The following is a 19,733-nucleotide window of genomic DNA, read 5'->3' on the forward strand; positions in this document are numbered from 1 at the left end:
GGGGGGGGGGGGGGGGGGGTGGACACACAGGACCCACCCCACAGGCTCTGCAATGAGCCCAAAGTGGACCGGAAGTACTTCTGGGTCTGCTGAGGGGGGGGCAGCTAGGCAATTGGCCACAGGGGTGCCCCCAGTCCCAGGAGGCACCAGTTGCCGGGGGGGGGGCAGCATACTCCCTGGAGGACCCGGAAGTGCTTCTGGTCCACTTCTGGGTCTGCTGCTCCTGTGGGACACTCCACACACCCCTGCATCACTGCATTCATGAGCTGCTGGCTACCTAGATGTACGCAGAAAAAACATTTAAAGCTGTGTCTATGTCCAAACACTGTATCTCTCCGAATCGACTTTTTGATTCGGAGAGATTACAGGGTTTCTCAATTTGATTTGGATTTGAAGATTTGGCCGCTGAATCCGGCTGAACGTCCGCTGAATCGAATCAGCGACCTAAGCTTTGCAAAGCCCTACATCCGTACTATTTCAGGACAACTTAAAAAGCACGAAAAATAAATACGCAAGCAAAATACACGTCAGGAAAAACTTCCACTCCAATTTACTTCAATTTTCCACAGATAAGTAGCCATAGAATGGCCTTCTATTCTACTTCACTGATTTTCACCTTGTTCAGAAGGAACTCATCGAGATATTTCAGCTCATAGGCATTTGTGATCTTGCGGGACACAGACACTAGCCACTTCTCAGATGCAGCTGTAACTTTGCTGATCTTAATAGCACGGTTCTTCTTTGCTTTGCCAGTGTCTTTCACATGGCTCTCTCCTGCCTGAGGGTGACTTGGTTGTCCAGGAGGGTCTGGGATAAGATATATATATATATTTTATAAACATTTTCCAGGCAGGATGATATAAATCAATTCCGTATCACCAGAAATTTAATTGTGGCCATTTTTCCACATTGTTCTCCGCACAAACCTTTAAAATATATACTTCATTCTAAGAACTACACCGGGAACACAGTTTACACCAGTTTTGTCCCTCTGGGTCCAAGATGAATCTCAGACATGTCTCTGAATGCCCAAGAAGGATGCTTATGTCCAAAAGCTTGCAAAGAACTTTTTCCAACTATTTAGTGGATCTAATAAAAAATATCACATCTACCCAAAGAACCCCGTTTACCTTTATGATGCATCTATTTGAGCTTTTTTAATATTAATACCACAAGACCCCACTGTTAAAGCTGCTCAAGAATGGAGACCTAAAACTCCATTCTGAACATGGTTCCCTGTGTCTAGCTGAGTAGAGGACTCTCCAGCAGGATTCATCAAGAGTGAAGTAATGTGGCAGCAGAAAAATAAGAGCGGAACATCATCATCATAGAAACTGAATTCATCCTTTCCAAACACTTGCATTTAGTACTCTAGTAGCATAAACCAAGAATTACTTTCACCAGAGTTATATTTTGGTGACAGACTGGCCAAAAATAGCATTAAGACTATCTAAGAAATGCCTCACATGGAAGTAAAGTCCGAAGCTATAGATAATACTGCATATTTTGTAAAATGAGAAAATTCAGAAACTCTCTCTCAATAGGCAACAGAACAGAATTTAAAATCCTGCTTTAATTAAACCCAAACACACAACGTCTGTACATAACAAGCACTTGAACACTTGAAGAATTTTAATTTCAACTGATCCCACAAGTGCAAGTTTTAATGCAGAAGACACCCATTTACATTCCTCCTTGCTCACTGTGGCCCAATGGTGGAAACTTACATTCTGACACTTGCTGCAGTTCAACTGCTTCTCGGATCAAAGCACATGATACAAGTGACAGATTCTCCCCTTCCTCTATTGCATCCAGATTCTCCTTAAGGTTTTTCTTATCTGTTTTTTTCCCCAGGAATCGACGCAAAGGACTTTTAAATGTAGACCTAAAAGTAAAGACAACACAGGTTTTTCCTCACAATCAGGCAGGATTCCATTATGAATAACTGACTAAGAAGTAAATCTCCAGAACAGAAGTTATTCAGCTCCAAAGACTGGTGAAGTAAAACAAAACCAGAGGGAAGGGGAAAGAGAGATTAACTAGCTGGATCGCATTTACTGCGGAGAAGTGTGACCTCTCTGTGCTCCATTTTCCAAGCGTTTCAGTTCACTGGAGATAAATTACCTAAATAATAAGGAGCCTTTTCCTGAAAATCCATGGCTAGAACCAAAGCTACAGGCAGAATGAACTAACCAAACATCCAATTCATGTCAGCTACTGACACTACAGCAATTTTGCAGACTGGGTGAGAAAATTACCTGCTTTTTCTTTTCCTGCCCCACGTGCTAGTGTCACACATTCTGGTGGGTGTGATACCCGGGTGTACCAGGGTAAATTAAGGAAAGGGAACACTTGTTGGTCCGTCTGGTTAAAACCAGTCCCATGGCCACAGAGAATACATACTTAGCATCCATCTGCTGGCTAGATGACTGCAGTGGAACAGCTGAATCCAAGGGTGATAACTGCTCTGTTGACTTCTTTTGCAGAGTGTGTTTTTTGTTGATCTTGTCTTCTTCAATTGTATCTGGAGGTGGCTACAGAACATTACAAATATCGTAGTCTTTAAAATGAAAGAAGTGCCATACCCTGTATTCACATCTTACTTTTGAAGAAATCTATAATAAGGTTCTGTTTTCAGAAGAAAATCTAAAGAACCTGCTTCATCCAAGTTATTGACTCTTTATTCGGGGAGATGCTCTATGAGGCATAATGCCTCTTCTAGGATTCCGTTTTGAAAACAAGAAGTGGAAAGAATAAACTGCTGTATAAAATCCAGTGAACAAAACCATCCATCTTACATGGAAATCAAGCCAAACAAAACCTGATAGGAACTTGCCCGTACTGCATGCACGGCAGGTCAACTATTCCCAAATTCCTGTACTTCGCACTCCTAATAAGCTAAGTAAGAACATACAAATATATCTTTGAACAGTGTCAATACCTGACTCATGCTGACAGATTGGGCCAGGTTGGAGATATCATTCAGTGAAGAAGTAGTCCTCTTCTTTCTGTAAGATTACACCAAAATTACTGTAAAAAACAGATTATTTTAAATAACACGGTCTCAATTGTCTGGTAGCTCAGGCCAAAAAACCGAAACAAAACAAGCTTACTTTACACAAACCAGTTTATAATGTGTTCAGAATTACTGTCCCAAAGTAGTCACTGTTAAAAATACCACACATCGACTGTTAACCTGGGGGGGAGGATCTTGACCTAACCTTACTACTACTAACTTATCTCTCACTGGTCTTCCAAATTTCCAATTACCTTTTCAATATCCAAATTCTTGATTATTTTTTTCTATCATAAACATAGGGCCAATCCCTGGAGACCAATAAGGCTGTTTATTTAAAAGCAAACTTTCTAGACTACCGCATATGAAAAAAAGTTCTTTAACTGGGAGAGGCAAAGAAGGATTAGTATAGTAGGAGCCAACCTTTTTTTTTTTTTTGGCAGGTATGCCACAAATTAGCCCTATACCCTCTCTGAGTACCACTCTAAGCCCCTTCCCATGCCCAATCAGATGCTCTGCTTTCTTCTCCCTGCCCTATCTGATGCTCTACTTTGTTTCTGCCCTACACTCCCTGCCCAACCTGTCACTGTGCTGCCCGTCTCCTCCCACCTCTGCCACGTGCCGTGCAGGGGTTAGATCCCAGAATGAAAGGTTTTCTGGGCACTGACAGACTTGACGTTGTCATGCAATTGGCCATCAAAAACGCTCTGCAACTGTGCACTCACAGATGAGCACAGCTGCAGAACACTTAAAAAAGTGCTCAATCGTGCAACAAATGAACCCTCATTACATGAGGGTTCAGATGAAGGCACTTCAAAGCAGAGCATCTTCATTAGCTTCTGTTAGTGCATGCCAGGAGCAGGGCTGCACTGAAGCAGGCCAGCCCCAACCCCAGTGTCATCTTCAGGATGGGGGAAGTAGGGGTGGGAATTCCTGAGGTGGGGGGCTCTAATCCACGCGCCCCCATTCCAGTGCAAGCTGGACAAATCTGAAAACAGACCTCCTTCCCCTCCTGAGACAGCACAGGAGCTGGAAGGGGGGCCGGGCTAGGGGAAGAGGCTGCAGAACACACAGCCTCTCTCACTGGACCAGCTCCAAAGTGGAGCTTGATCCCCCACCCTCCTGATCCAACAGCAAACATCTGCTGGATCAGGAGGGTCGGTCCAACTCATGGTGCTCTCTGTGAAGTCCCATGAGTAAGACCAAGAAACTGCATATCTGTCAGCACCCTTTATGTCTGACAGGATCCCTTCCTTCCACCCCTTAATTGCTGCCAACATACTCTCTCCCTTCACTTCGGATTGTATTACAGAAATGTGTCCTCAGCACAATCAGCTACTGGTGAATGCAGAACAGTAAAGCAATTGGGAAGCTGTTCTTACTCTAGCGGAGTTTGTGGAGACTGGCCAGGTTCAATACTTTCATCGAAAGACTGGCTTAGCATTTCATTCTGACCAGCTTCTGACTCCCTCTTTCCTTTCCATTTTTCCCGTTTATCTCTCAGTTTCCCTGGGTCATCCAGGTACCGCTGTATCTGAAAAGAGGTGGGGCTGTCCAGGTCTTTGGCTTTGTGTTTATGTCTTTCTGCACGATATTCGACTGGACTTCGAAAGCTTCCAGTAGCAGGTAGGCTGTTTTTAAGATTCAGCATAAGATTTGATGGTCTTTCAGGACAATTGAAGCTTTGGCTGCCTTTTATCTGGCTTTTTTGGCTCTCCTGTGTTTTCAGTCTATAAGCATCCTTCTCATCTAATGTTTCCTGCTTTGATTCAGTGGCTTGCTCAGCATGGGAATCATCATCCATTATTTTACATGACAGTTGTATGTCTGAAAGTGTTTTGCTTTCTTCCACTGGGATTCTCTCCTCTGTACCTTTCAGAAGTACCAAATCTTCTGCTGTGGCTTTTTCTGGGGTTTCTTTAGCAGAAGTTTTTTCTTCGAGGGACACTAAAGACTGTTCCTCTAAGGAGAATAGGACATGTTTATTCTGCAAGTTGTTGTGCTCCAGCCCTCTCTGTCGTCGAGATGCCCGTTTCTCCCGACTACTTGGGATCTTCTCAGAGCCATCAGCTATGCTCTTCTGCGATGGCACAGCTCTTTCCGGGGTGTGGCTCAAGTTTTCAGTTTGCACATGCTGAGCTTTGTCTTCTCTTTCTGCCACCTGTTCAACACCTTCATCTAGCTGCATCTCTGGTTTTACATCCAATTGCTCTGACGGTGGTTCACCATCCTCAGCCTGGTTTATAACTGTCTCTTTCCCCTGAGCTTGTTGCATCTCCACTTGCTCTCTCTCAGCTTTCTGCTTCTCCATAAGCATTTGCTGAAACCTAGTTAATAAAAAATTAAAGATGGGGTATATAAATGCATAATCCAGAAGGAACCAAAAGCAAGGCCTGTGGATTAAATATGGCTCACAAAGCACTGCAGCTAGATGGTACCAATAAATGAAGTCCCTGCGTGACTTCTGGGGTATTCTGTACTGGGGCCTTGGACTTCCTGCAAGCTATAGCACTGAAGCTGTTGTAATTGATACTACAAGCAATTCCAATTCTGAAGGAACCCTGGCTTCCCTAACACTTCATCCATGTAGTTAGTTCATCTGGGCAAACCTTGGCTGCCCTTGGCTTATCCTGATAATGCAATCCTGGTAACATCACTGGCATCAGTTTAAATCAGGCACCGACTGCAGTTAAGACAGACTAATACAGAGAATGTACTACTGGGAAAACAGACTCATTACAGCGGTAATTCATTCATTCAGCCACAGCAATGCAAGTCAGGCAGCCTGAGGTATTTCCATACAGGTCTGGCAGAGCCATGCTCCTCTTTTACCTCTTACGCTGTAGGTGCCCCCTAACAAGCGCCTGCACAAGGGAGATTTGCCTCTTCTGCTGACAGTAGGACTTCCGTTCCCTGTACCCTCGCCACACTGACTGAATATAGACGGCAGCATTTTTCCTCTCCAGTGCCCTCCTAACACAATACGAGCGCCAGCAAGCCTAGAAGGGAGACTTCATTAGTCAGAGACATGCTCATCAACACTTTCTTGGAGGGGAGGTTTGCAACTCACACTAAAAATCGAATAAAATGTACCTGCAAAGTAACGGCTGCCTGCCGCATTCTGAGGAAGCGTCTCCTTTCCAAAACCATCCGGAGCCAGCTCTGAAGGCGAATGATTTTTCTGATCACTTCTTTATGTAGTGCTTCCTGTAACATCTGTCGCTCAGCCTCTTTCATGAACACCTGGTCAGTTAAAAAAAGGGTCACATCAGCACAAATCAAAACCAAGCTGCTTCATCTCTTGAAACAGATAAATCCCAGGGAACCATTCCTATTGGGTATCTAGGCACTCTGTTCTCAGCACAGTAGACCTGAATTTCTTGTTACTGAAACGTCTAACTTCCATTTCCAGTGTGATGGGAGAAGGCATCTACAACACATTTTTGTTGATTATATCTGGTGCATCAATAGGTTATTTCCATTCACATCTCCCAAAGGTTTGGGGGGTTTTCCCATTAAACATACAGGGAGAGATATTTACTCTCAAAATTCTGTTGCACAGCACTTCAGTCTGGTTTACTGCACAGCCCAAAGTGAATTTGTTCCCCCTCAGGAGTCAATTTTCCCCTTGTTTTACTGATTAAAAATGTCAGACTCCCACTACTCACTTGTATGATCTGAAAGCCATATACAATTCTTTCCAAATGGAAAACAGTGAGCTTAGTGATAAAAGACAATGCAGCAACTGTCCACAGACTGAAGGCTGTCCAAATATGAAGACTGTTTTTCAGGGTGAAAATCCCTGCACCATTTTGGACAGTCTGCTCAGATGGCTAAATATGGGATCAGGAGAATTATGGACAATGAATATTATAGGGAAAGCTGGGTCACATTTTTTAAAATAATTTTTTTTGGCTGTGCACAGGAAAAATAAATATTCAAACACATGCTAAAGAACCCCAACAAGAGAGACATTCTATGCATTCACACGTCTTACAGAGCACCTTCAATGATGGAAGATATTTCACAAACCTTGGTCTTCCCTATTTGGAAGTTGTTTTTGTCCAGTTCCAGTTTGTTCAGATAAGCACCTATGTCCTCCTTCAAGGCTTTGGCATTTTTGGGCAATAACACTTGAAACTGGTCTATAAACTCCTGAGGAGGTAACAGCATACAGCAAGAGACAAGTTAGCAGACAGCTCACGACTTTGGAGTTACAACTAGAAAACTAGAGCTGAGGTAAAGTTAAGATTTCTGGGCTGCAAAGGTTAGCCAGTGCTAACCTCTGTGTCTCAGTGCAAAATTTTGTCTGTAAAGTTCCCATAAAAATATACGTTTTGCTTAAATATCTTTGCTTTATCCAGATGCTATATATGTACATAAACACATCTCAAATTATTATTTAGTGAAAAAAATCTACTGAAATTTCTACACATAAATATTAATTTTAACAATCTGTGTTCTATAACTTAGCACCACAGTTCAGGTGCGATTCTTTCCCTGTAAGTGACAGCACAGCACTGAATGTGCAGAAGCATTCAGACCATGCCTTTGCAACACAGACCCCACGTAAGATACTGCAAGATGTCTGCAGACAGGGTTTTAATGTAGGTTTTAGGGCTAAGTCAGTCACAAGCATTATTGCTTACTAAAGAAAATATATACACAGAACTCAAATGGTCAATGCATCCTTCTTCCCTCAGTACCTGGAATGTGTATTTTGCACTGTAACCAGATCTGCGAATGCGCACCGTCTCCAGCATGCCAGTGTATCTCAACTGCTGCAAAACCAAGCCATCATCAAAAAGGAGCTCCTCCTGAAAGAGACAGGCAAGAAAACAGTGTATGCAGAACGCAGTTTACACCACCTGCTCAAAAACAACACAACTCCCTCCTCCAACACTCCAAAAAAAAAAAAAAAGTTGTCTCCAAATATCCATATTTTGTTCTTCCAGATAAAGCAGAGAACAATATGGTAATGGCAGGAGTAAAAATCTGTGATACTGTTGCAGTCTTAAGATATTCTCAGAATGCATGCATCACTCAGTCTTTAAAGAAATATCATTTAAGTTCTTTGAGGTAACACAAAGGTATTTGTTCCCTGCCTCTCTAACTACAGCTCTTGAAGCACAGCTGCTTTCTGGCCCCCAGGCATTTGTATTTGGGTTGAAATCTGAAGGAGAGGATTGCCTTCATGCTGTTTGTGACCACCTCTGTTCAAGGTTTAGTTTTTACAATGTACCTGAACAGCCACAGTAAGATTATACCTAGATTCCATAACAAGGATTCTCCAACAGGAATCCCCAACATCTACGGTCACTTGGCTAAGGGGCAACAGCATTGTTTAAGCAGAGGAAGAAGTAAATCAGAGTAACCAAAGAATGAACAGTTTCTGCCTTGTTACTCTTTGCTTCACCTCTTTACTCCTCCTTCTTACTGGGAGAAGCCGAAGTCTGGACAATTTCTACAAACTGCATATCTACTTACCAACTGTGGCCTTAAAAACTCGCTATACCAAAATACCCGCCTCCCGCATGCCTGCTGCTTTTCTCTGGGACAAGGGGAGTTCCTTTCATATACTAATTACTTATTACCATTTGTGGTAAGAATGCCAACAAGCAAGTAGTTAGTGCTAGGGAGCATTAGGGAAGTGTGGATATTTGTCCAAAAAGAACTCTACAAAAACCCTCTACTTCATTCCATGTTTATGTTACCATAAAGCCTTCAAATGCCCACAATATTCTGCCGCTGCCAACACTTCAGTAAAGCTAGAGCTGGCTGTCAGTCCCATAATCCCAAGGGCTTGCTGTGACAGCACAACTTCTGTAAGAGGGCAGAGGGTTGCTTCAGTGGTTGGAGATTGTGCCAGAAGCCTTAGGTTAAGTAATGCAGATTTTTTTTTTTTCTTATCACACACTCAAAATTCTACTTCTTTTATGATGTACTTTCAAACAATATCGGCTATGAGTTATTTCATGTGCTATTAGGTTTTTCTCCAACAAAAGAAAGCTCTATCTGCCTTTCTACGTGCTCATTGTAGTAACTAACATGTCAGCAGCTGAACACTACTGTGTATAAGTGGGTGGGGGCATGGCCATCAGACTAGTTTCCTTGCAAGTGAAGTGACTTACCTTTTCAGCATTGGAGCGAATGCAGCGGATGAAGAATGGCTCAGCTTTCCCCAGAGTCTCCAGTAATTTATTGAGAGAGGTCTGGAATAAAACATTCCACGTACTCATGCAAACATCACTATTTTGAATTGCCTTTGCCAACAATACCTCTTCCTTAGAACACAAGTCTCAGCCAGAAACTGCAATATATCTAATACGTCGTCTCACCAAATCATTTTTGTATTCATTTTTCCTTTCTACCAGGAGCATCCAAGACACCTTCACTGCCAGCTCTTGCATATACCAAACATGGACAAGAGCCAGGTGCTTGTGTAGTCTCTTACTGATCTATCATCATTGCCACAGAACGACTGACTATCAGAAGTCCCTATATTTTCTGTATTATATATACAGTAAATTACAGTTAGACTGTAAGCATTAAAAGATTGCAAAAGGCCTAGAACAATGGTCCTCAACCTTTTAAGCCTCAAGGTCCACCTCAGAAAAAGCTAGCTCTTAATTTTCACTTGTTTTTTGACTATGCAAAAATAGAGCAATTCTTTTATGGCAAAGAACTCAGAAAGACCCCGGCATGTTAGAATGTTTCCGACACTGTGGATTCCAATTTGAAATTTCTGTGTTTATCTTGTGAATCATGTTTATCTAATAATGCTAACACTGAAAAGATCTCAAGGCACCCTGGCTGAGAATCGCTAACCTAAAAAGAAGAGACTGATCTATGCAAAGAACTAGCAAACTGGTTGGGAAATAAAGAAGTGGAATCTCTGTCCTGGGGTGGCGGGAGGGGGACAGTCCCGGGTGGTTTTTACTCACTGCTCGTTCCATTGCATAGCAGTCATTATCTATGAAGATTGAAATATGCATAAGTCACCAAATCAGATATTCATTTACCTGGAATTGTGCACTTATGCTAGGGGGTTTCTTCTTTTTGTGCAAATGTAAGAGGGATTTTGTAGTCCGATCATGCAGCGTCATGCTCATTATAAGCTTCAGAGACTTGGAATCCAGCAAGTTCTGCAATTAATAAATTTGGTATTTTCACAATTTACATGTATAGGATCATTTACTTAAAAGGACAAACATCATACTGGCATCACCAAGTGTGGCAAGAGTGAAATCTACCACTTAATGACAACATTCTCTATATCATATGTTACACTCAGTCACTCAGGATTTTTACTTTAAAACCTGAACTATCCTCTCTCAAACACTGAAACCATTTCTGTTCCTCTTCCCTGGGGCTGAAAAAGGTAAAAAAAATGGTCTCACATAACCAATGTTTTTGTCCCTTACGGCCTGGTCACAGGTTGCTGTCCATACAGACAAGCTCCTTCCTTGTCACAATGCAGGTACGTTCCTTTCTCAAGTAATTTCCGCTGCTCTGCTTAACCATGGATCAACCTGGAATTTTGTTCATTTGCCAGGCAAGCTTTACTGCATGTCAATAAAATTCGGGGCTCAAGAATTCGGTAGCAAGAGTGTTCTTGTCTAATTGCTGAAAGGTACTTTCCTCATTTATCTATTCCAGTCAAAAGGAGCTTACATGTCAGCCAATTCTAAAGACACCATTTTATCTACCTGGGTATTTAAGGGATATTGGGAGGCAAAAGATTTCTCACCACACACAATCTTCCTTGTAGAAAGTTTTGTCAAATCAAGAGGTACATTCACTATTTGCAAAGAAAAAATAATCTTTAAACACGCTGAATAACTTTACCTTGGGAATGATCTGCTTTTGTTTGATACCTCTACTTTTCCTGTTAAAATATTAAAGATTGTTTAAGAAAAAAAAAAAAAAATACATTGTGATTTTTGGTTAGTTCAGCAAGCCATGCCTTGCAAATTAGACCAAGCTAAGATGCACAGGAGAAGAGACTGAGTGCAACAGCTTCAGGATGTGATCATGCATGCAGAGCTCCCCATAGCAGAGTAATGCAGGAAATGCAAACCACTTTGACAGGAGAAGGTTTTGCCAACTTCCAATACCTGCAGCATTAGCAAAAAGGAAATGTTTTGTTTACAGCACCTACAGCTATCAAAGATAAGTTTGATTGCTACAGAAGGTATATCTGCACTTTCTACATGCATGCTTTCAGTCTATGAAACCACCTGTGCAGGCACTGGAAGACAGACCCCTTATCACCAGTGGATGAAGTGGGAGGTTCTGCCTGTGCTAGCATCATTCTGCAGAAGCGCTGGGCTCCTCAGACTGTTAACGTGTGCCCCAATATTCTACGTAGGGATTCTGAGACACGAGTAACGGGACCACTTGTCAGGACAGACTTCCTAGGGAAGTGCACACAGTTCGCTGGCTAAGGAAGCACAAACTGCAACATGAATCTCTTGAGAACCGGGGTGCAACTCACTCCCTAATTCTGAGATCGTTTAACCTTTTAGTGTAAAATGTGCTCCAACTCCAACTGACCTGCAGTTAACACCTCATTATGCAAACTATCATAAATTAACTGTCACAATCAGGTTACTAGCTCTAGGAACGTGCATACAATTATGCATTTTTTTCCAGCTTTTTGGGAAACTGTTAATGCATGCTGTCTTATTTTGTGAGAGACTTGGTTTTCTGATGCGTACCAGCAACCTGTTCATGATACACAGCTTAGTACTTCAGGGCAGGTGGTATCAAAAGCAGATTTTACCACTGTTATTGCAAAGGAAACGATGCAACATTCTCTTTAGCTTCCACAGGAACTATGTTTTTGCCAAGGAAATACTATCTTGCTTATATTTTCAGTTTTGTTCAATTTAGTCTGAGGAGAGGGTCTCTCTGTTGTTGCAGATCTTGCTATGGATTGCAATACTGCTCGGTCATTGTTGCGCTCACAAAGTAACACTAGGACACCAAAACTCACAGGAAGTGGAAGCGGTGGGGCTGAAGTCGACTGAGTGACTGAAGCAGCCTACGGGGATCATCACCCTGCCAGGGAAGTCCTTTTATACTCCTGATGATTTGATCATGCAAGTCCCTAAATGATCCACAGCCAGGCAAAAGATGGTCATGAGAGAAAAAACAGGGAATTAAAACAAGGAGGTCCCATCACCCAGAGTGCTCCAAACAACAGCAGGCTGATCCCAGGCTACTTTTTTCTAAACATGAGTTTCTGAAACAGAAAATCCTGGCATGACACATGAATTGATACCCTCAGATTTTAAAGGTTACAGTCAAGAATCAAGTTATCTATATGGGCTACTGCATTTAATACATGCTCCTGGTTTATCAGTTAGGGCAAAAGGGAGGGTAAATTAAAAACTGATGCTTAAGTATTTGCCAATAGGCTATATTATGTGCAGTCTGAAAGGTCTTTACAGGCAAAAATGGAGGCTTTCAGTACTTATGTCTAGGAATAGCTGCTTATATCTATTTCTTAACTAGATTCAGTACATCTAACGATTACAGTTGGCTTGCTTAGCAAGTTCTCATTAGAAACTACAGCAAAACACTGGACATTTAAGGACTATCTGAAAGTGACAATTTAACTTTCTTCAGACTTCCAGTAGCAAGTTGATGTATTTTTTTGAAACACATGTTTAGCATGAAAGTTAGTCTGGGATGGTCCCTATTTAACTGTTGACTCCATCAGTGTAACCATGCACCATGCTGAAGAGGATCCCATCCTGGCACCAAACTTACCTTCTTTACTCTCCAGAAAGGCACAAACCAAAAATACAACAGAAGTATAAGAATAACTTCTGATATTAAAATGCAATCACTTTTTTGAGCTGCTCAGTGAAGAAGCAACAAAAATTTAAAGTTACATTTGCTTATTTTTTCTAGTTCTTCTGAAAATTCTTGCTAAAATGCTGCATTCCTTGTTACAGAATCTCAAGGAAATGAGCATGACACACATTGGCTAGTTTGGTACATCTGAAGTGTATCTTTGATTTTTGACAACTGCAATTGGCTGAGGCTGTTCAATCAGCTGATAAACCAGGGTTTTGCAGTTGTTTTTTTTAGCTGCATCTCTGCACTGAGCTTACTCAGAAGGTTCAGCTGTCCAGGAATGTGCCTCCCTGGCCTCCAGCTGCAAGTCTTCTTATTGCTACTTACTTCTTGCTTTCATAAAAAGAAATGATGTCTTCAAAAGCATTTATATCGAAATCCTCAGAGCAATCAAATGAAAAATCAAGCACTGAGCAGCTGCAAAAGGAACATGCATAGAACCTAAATACTTCACAGAAAGGTAAACATGAATATAAAGAGTAATCTTGGGAACCGGGTCTGGAAGGGATTCTCTACCTTCCAGCCACTGCACTGCTTTTTCAGTTACCACTTCTGTACCCGTAGAATCATAAAAGCAGCAAAATATTGGTATTTTATGTTTTTTTCAGTTCTCAGGGGCCAGCAGCATAAGGAAGAATGTTCAATATAAACAGCAACATCCAGTAAAAAGATGAGACTTTAGAAATGTAGCAGCAAAGGAGCATTTAGGCTTTACAACAGTACTTGGCAGCAATAATCTTATGTAGAAGCTGAAACGTCTCCCTTAAAAGACTTTATTTATAAACACTTCACTCTGTTATACACAGACAAATCTTTGTTATTTCCCTTCCTTCTTTCATAAAGGCATTCAGGGAAAGTGGCATCTTTGTTTCCTCAGTTCACCTACACCTGTTCCTTATTCCCACCTAGAAAAAGACTGACATCTATTGCACCAAGGCTACTACTCTACCGTGGGACCAGAGTGCAATAAAATAAAACAGTCTTAAAAAACCCCTACCACACCAGTAGGAGAACAACAGAAGTAATATCAAGACAAGGCGTAGAGCTAAATAGGTCCAGCTCCTGTGAAGGTGCACCTAGTGCTGCATCTCGTTTTCCTATCCTGCAAGTTCTCTGGGTCTTGCACTGTCCTACATATCTGTTTGTTTACTTGTACAACAAGGCCATAATCTGTGACAACAGAGAGTAGGCAAGCAGTTCCCAGTTTTTCCCAGCCGTGGCCTGACTGACAAGCTGATAATTTTATGAAATCCCATACAAGCCGTTACTGTTGTTCACATGCCAATAATTAACGGGGGGGAGGGGGTACTGACCATGTCTCAGCTGCTGCACAGCAACTCTTGCTCTAGGGAAAGCTAAGACAGGGCAGATTATCCCTGCATGAAATAGTCCTAAACAGATCTGGTTTAGCTTTCACTAACCATAGGGTACAAGCAGACACACCAAAAAGTACCAGACTTACAAAGGGGCACTAAGTCCTGGTAATTACGGGCGCACAAACTATCCATGTGCAGCAATTACTTTGTGGTAAGCGGAACCTAAAATAGATCTACTTAACTCCATTTTATTCAGGGGTAAACTGCCTTGTTGTGGCTCTCACTGCAAAGCAATTGTGGGGCACACTAATAGAGACAGTTACTATGCGGCAGCTGCAGCACAAAAAAGTCCCATTCTATGTTAACTATTAGTACAAAGGGTAAATACAGGCTCGGGGGAATTAGCAGTGCGTGGTCATGAGCTCATGACTGCAGCAAATCAAGCAGCCTAGTTTGGGAACTACTGCTCTGAACACTACTGCAACACAAGAAGCAGACTGCGTGCTCCAAGGGGCAGAGCAGAGTCTTTCTGTGTCACCTAGTGACTACTTATATAGATACCTTGCCCCTCTCCTCAAACTTGCTCAGTGACTTCCAAACACTGAAGTGGACACTTCAGGCTGTTCTCCATATTGCTCTCCCCACACCTTCTTCCTCTTTCAAATTTCCCCTATAAAGCACACTTCTTCCACAGACTGACTGACAGCAATCCACCATTCTGGAGTCCTGGGTATGCCAACGTTACAGAGGGGAAAGAACATGTCCAACCCTCCCTTGGGTCTTTGGCCCAGTGAACATCATGATTTATGCACCCCAAGCCTACTGCCAGCATTTAAACCAAGCAATTATGCCTTGTTTAGTCAAGCTTTCTACTTGTATAAATAACTGGAACAAGACAAAAAAAACCCCAACCAAGTAGCTGCCAAAAATATTGCAAAGGAAGTGGGTTGTCAGCCATGTTTGTGGACAGCATGAGCTGACACTTGCTGTATGGAATGTGGCTCAGCAGTGCAGGCTCTCCCACACAGTGCACTCTTCCCTGCCATGCCCAACATATAGCCCATTGCTCTGTGAAAAGTGGCCAAGCACGTTTCTCACCGATAAACTTTTTCGACTGGCGTATTTGCTCTCTGGAGTTCTCCAAGAGGAACCCGAGGTCCGTGCCGTACCACTCCTGTTGTAGAACACAAAGAGCAGCATTTTACATTTTGACAACTCTATCCAAGCAAATGCAATATATGGTACTTAAGCTCTAACTGATAAATACGCAAGAGCTAAAGATTTTGCTCCACTTCTGTTATTAAAGAAAGCACCAACTTACTTTAGTTCTCAAATTGGCTTACTAGGACTGGTAAACTCATCTGCTCAAATGACTTTCTGGCCTTGGACAAGTTACTTAACTTTCATGAAGTTTCCCCTTCAGCATTAAAACTTTCTCATTTTGTATCCTGAAATCCCCTATAATTATCATCATGTGCTTAGGACTGTTGATAAACATAACAACAACTGGTTGAATTAAAAATAACATTTCTAAAGGAGTTTCCCTCTGCTTGGTACCTGCGGTTTTTTGAGCTCTCTGGCGCCCTGCTTCTGCAAAGACAGCCATTGCCCGAATAGCAGCTCGCAGAACAGCCCAGCGGAACACAGCCACAGGATCCATCCCGATCAGCTCCCGTACATAGGCACTGTCACTACTGCGAAGCAAGGCGACAATATCTGGTCTCATGTAATCCATGTTCTTCTCTCGGAAATCCTGCAGAAAAGAAACGTCAAACCCCAAGAGATGAAATGAGAAAGGATTCAGCTGGAACCAGGTTCCAACTATACAGATACATCAGGCTGAATAATTCATGTGGACTGGCCTTGTTTGAGACGTCAGAGATAACGTAATCCAAATCTAGTGAAACACCAAGTGTAAATAACGCCTCCATTTTTTTCTGTGTACATTTTATTGTTGGCAAGGAACAGAAGAGTCTTTGTTGGCTATTCCAAATTTGTTACATACCTTTATCTGATATTTAACTTTCCCAGCGAAATGCCAGATAATAAAAGCAGGCTCCATCACTGGGGTTCCAACAAAGAATTTGTTCTCCTCATGCTGCTGCTTGAACTTTGCAAGTAGGGTCTGGTTGGTGGCATGTGGAAAGCTACGTACACAAAGCAGGAAACACACAGGGAAAGGTTAGCTCCTCACTCTCCAAATATGAAGGACCCCAGCTGATGGGATCCTATGACCCCAGCTGACTTCCTGCCCTTTGGGCGGGGGGCTGGACTCGATGATCTTCCAAGGTCCCTTCCAGCCCTAATGTCTATGAAATCTATGAAGGAAAGGTGCGCAGATAGATCTGCAAGCACATGATCTAAATATGTATTTAGCCATGCTAGACAAGCTAACAACCATTTGCCATAGGGATCAATAGGTAGAAGTCCTGCTTTGATACTTTAGAGACAAGCTACAGAGGTGCTTCTTAGGCAGAAAAGCAGCCCATTATAAAATTCCAGACACCTCCACCCCATTTTCACTGGCAATTTTGTGAGAACTGATACTAAGGGTCATAACTTTGAGCACTTTCATAATGACATACCCCAGACACATGCATTATATTATAGTCACCTGCTAAAAGCCATCAGAAATATCCAAGTTCTTATGCTGTCACTTTAAAGCCATCAAGAACTATTAAATATAACAGTTAGGGAAGTAACTTAAGTCTAAGAAATCCCTAAACTTACGACTTCTGGTAACTGGGAGGGGATGACAAGGATAATCACAATACACATGGCCTGTTTCTCCACCGCTGGACAGGACATTGGGCTAGATGGACCCTTGGTGTGAACCGGTATGACAGTTCTTATGCCATGACCACCACCAAAACTGGAGTGATTTTTCAAAGAGAAATTAGCTTTGTAGAAGTTTAGCTGCATGATCTACATATATAAAGATTCCTCCCCACAATCTGGCACCTCCTATAACCATTAACTTCCTCTATTTTGGCAACTACTTCTGCCCCCCTCCCACACTTTCACGCAGCAAATCTTTCAGAAGAACTTGACACTTACTTGCTTTCTTCATCTAGCAGATAGAAGAGGCCAGTGGGCTTCTTGCTGATTAAGTGAATACAGGCCACATTATCAGTATAGTCAATATTGTGCCACGTGATCCCTTCACTTTTGTATTCCTCCTGTGCAACTCAAAGAGATTTCTTTATCAGGACAGCAGACAGGCCTGCCCAAGCTATGCAAAATAAATGCTTAAAGACTTCCTTACACAGCTATTGGCAAATTCTGAATTTGTTGGTGTGAGGGAGAAACCAAAACAAGAAAAAAAAATAATAATTTTTTGATGTTGAGGATCAAATACCCTCATTATTATAGTCATAGAGTTACATTCCAAGTCAAAGAGCAGAGGACAACAAAATGTCAAGGTGTGGTATGGGAATCTATTCTTTACGAGGGACAGGCTGACCTGTTTTGCCATCAGCAAGCACTCCCTTTCTGCTGAATATATGAAACCCAGATAAGGTTGCAAAGTTTATCTACCAACACATGCTGGTGCTAAGTGGCCTAGAAATGCCAGTTCCATATCAAGATATCAAAGCATAATATCAGCTTTCTTCCATCCTGCACATGCTAAAGGCAAACTAATTTAACAATAATGCACTTACAAATCTAAACAAGAGATTCAGTAGGCAGGTAGTCTAAACAGAATGACATATTTAGAAGAATGATGAGATAAATCCCCACAGCTTCACATTCCCTCTATGATATGTTAGAAAATGCATCCTATTCAGGTGATTGGGATTAAGTGTGCGCAAATTACATAGTTGGTATGATTTATATGCACAGCACGTTGTAAAAAATAGTGTTTTAAGTTCCATGAACAAAAAGACCCTTCTTAAAATATGTAGGCAACCCCTGAGGGCTCTCATGAAGACGGACACAGGAAACTAGTTACTTAAGCTTCTTTGGGAAAACAGTATTAGAAAAAGACGACAATACAACTCTTTACTCTAGTTAGTCTGGACAGACAATCCTGTCATTAGTTGCTAAGCCACTGGTCTCTACTATGATTTTACTTAAAGTTGGTGTGTTTTGTGCTTTCTTCCTTTAACTTTTGTTTATGGTTACTTATGTACTGTTGATAAAATACGTAATATAGAGCAATTGTGGCCCACTTCAGGAGGGATGTGGACAACACGGAGAGGGGTCCAGAGGCAGCCACCCAAATGATCCGGGGACAGCAGGGCAGACGCTACAATGAGAGACTGCGGGACCTGAACCTGTTCAGCCTTCACAAGAGAAGGTTGAGGGGGGACCTCATGACAGTCTATAAACTCACTAGGGGGGACCAGAAGGATTTGGGAGAGACCTTGTTTCCCTGAGCGCCCCCTGGCATAACAAGGAATAACAGCCATAAGTTGTTGGAGAGTAGGTTTAGATTAGACATCCGTAAGAACTACTTCACAGTTAGGGCGGCTAGGATCTGGAACCAACTTTTTCTCCTGCCCTGGCAGGGGGGTCGGACTTGAAGATCTAACAAGGTCCCTTCCGACCCCACTTCTATGATGTCCTTGGGTGAATTAAAACTGGTTTTCTGGCATCATTTGGAAAGATACTTTAAGCCAGCAAGAAAACAAAAGCTTAAGGGAAAGGATACACGGCCAGATTCTACATCCAAATTCAACACTGCCCAATGAACTTTATAAAGTCAGATGCTGTGCGTACACAGCATGCAAAGCACATGACCTGAAAGTAGGACTTTTAGCTACAAACTTCAGTAACTCTAACTTTACACTAGGAGGTTTTGGGGAAGCTTATTTTAAATTCTGTGCACTAGACAAGCATGTTACAAAGCAAAACGTATTAATGTACTGAGTTTAAGATTATACCTATTTCTGGCTTTTAACTTTAGCCCTTACATAACACCTGCAATACACAATCACTTACCTGCTCCAGTTTGAAAATGTGTTGATTGAAATAATACTGAAGCTGTTCATTTGCATAATTTATACAGAACTGCTCAAAACTGTTGGTTTCAAAATCTTCAAATCCAAAAATATCAAGCACCCCAATGGACAAACACTGAAGGGAAGGAAAAAAGGTGCAGATACTGTTACTTGATCTTGTGATAGTTTTGGTTGTTAACAATACACCAAACATCAGTACCGTTATCTATGCCAATATGGCTTGGAACGTTTACTATTGTAATAACCACTTATTCCCACAGTAAAATCCATGGGACAGTAAAACTCCCCTGAAGTCAGTGATAATTTTACTACTGACATCAGAGTGGGGAGGGTCAGAGCTCCACCCCAGATCTCTGAACACACTATGGTATTCATAGGATGAGTCGCTAGCTCTGTCTGCTCTTCTGTCCAGAACTTACTGTAACAGACTCCTCCATGTCCTTCTTATTAAGAAGCGCATGATTAATTCGCAGAACAATCCAGTCAAACAGAGCACTGTACAAGGACTTTGCCATTGAATCCCGAGCTGTTTTTGCCTGCAGTTAAAAAAAAAAAAAAAAAAAAAAAAAA

At 42.0% G+C, this 19,733-nt stretch overlaps 1 protein-coding gene across 1 annotated transcript in view; it reads right to left on the reverse strand.

The window, feature by feature from the left end:
* Window positions 1–19,733, reverse strand: part of MYO9B (myosin IXB) — a 56,549-nt gene that overhangs the window by 12,273 nt on the left and 24,543 nt on the right. Inside the window, exons 9-27 of the mRNA XM_019513648.1 lie at window positions 19,583–19,699; window positions 19,144–19,278; window positions 17,257–17,378; window positions 16,205–16,346; window positions 15,757–15,952; window positions 15,298–15,373; window positions 12,015–12,128; window positions 10,865–10,904; window positions 10,039–10,161; window positions 9,148–9,228; window positions 7,723–7,833; window positions 7,049–7,171; window positions 6,110–6,259; window positions 5,849–6,015; window positions 4,399–5,343; window positions 2,942–3,008; window positions 2,404–2,534; window positions 1,728–1,885; window positions 617–807 (exon numbers count right to left, since the gene is read on the reverse strand). Coding sequence (XP_019369193.1) covers window positions 617–807; window positions 1,728–1,885; window positions 2,404–2,534; window positions 2,942–3,008; window positions 4,399–5,343; window positions 5,849–6,015; window positions 6,110–6,259; window positions 7,049–7,171; window positions 7,723–7,833; window positions 9,148–9,228; window positions 10,039–10,161; window positions 10,865–10,904; window positions 12,015–12,128; window positions 15,298–15,373; window positions 15,757–15,952; window positions 16,205–16,346; window positions 17,257–17,378; window positions 19,144–19,278; window positions 19,583–19,699 — 3,189 coding nt within the window. The remainder of the gene's footprint in view (window positions 1–616; window positions 808–1,727; window positions 1,886–2,403; window positions 2,535–2,941; window positions 3,009–4,398; window positions 5,344–5,848; window positions 6,016–6,109; window positions 6,260–7,048; window positions 7,172–7,722; window positions 7,834–9,147; window positions 9,229–10,038; window positions 10,162–10,864; window positions 10,905–12,014; window positions 12,129–15,297; window positions 15,374–15,756; window positions 15,953–16,204; window positions 16,347–17,256; window positions 17,379–19,143; window positions 19,279–19,582; window positions 19,700–19,733) is intronic.

This window comes from Gavialis gangeticus, unplaced genomic scaffold (genome assembly GCF_001723915.1).
Source record: "Gavialis gangeticus isolate Ggan-Ray unplaced genomic scaffold, GavGan_comp1, whole genome shotgun sequence".
NCBI classification, from domain to species: domain Eukaryota; kingdom Metazoa; phylum Chordata; order Crocodylia; family Gavialidae; genus Gavialis; species Gavialis gangeticus.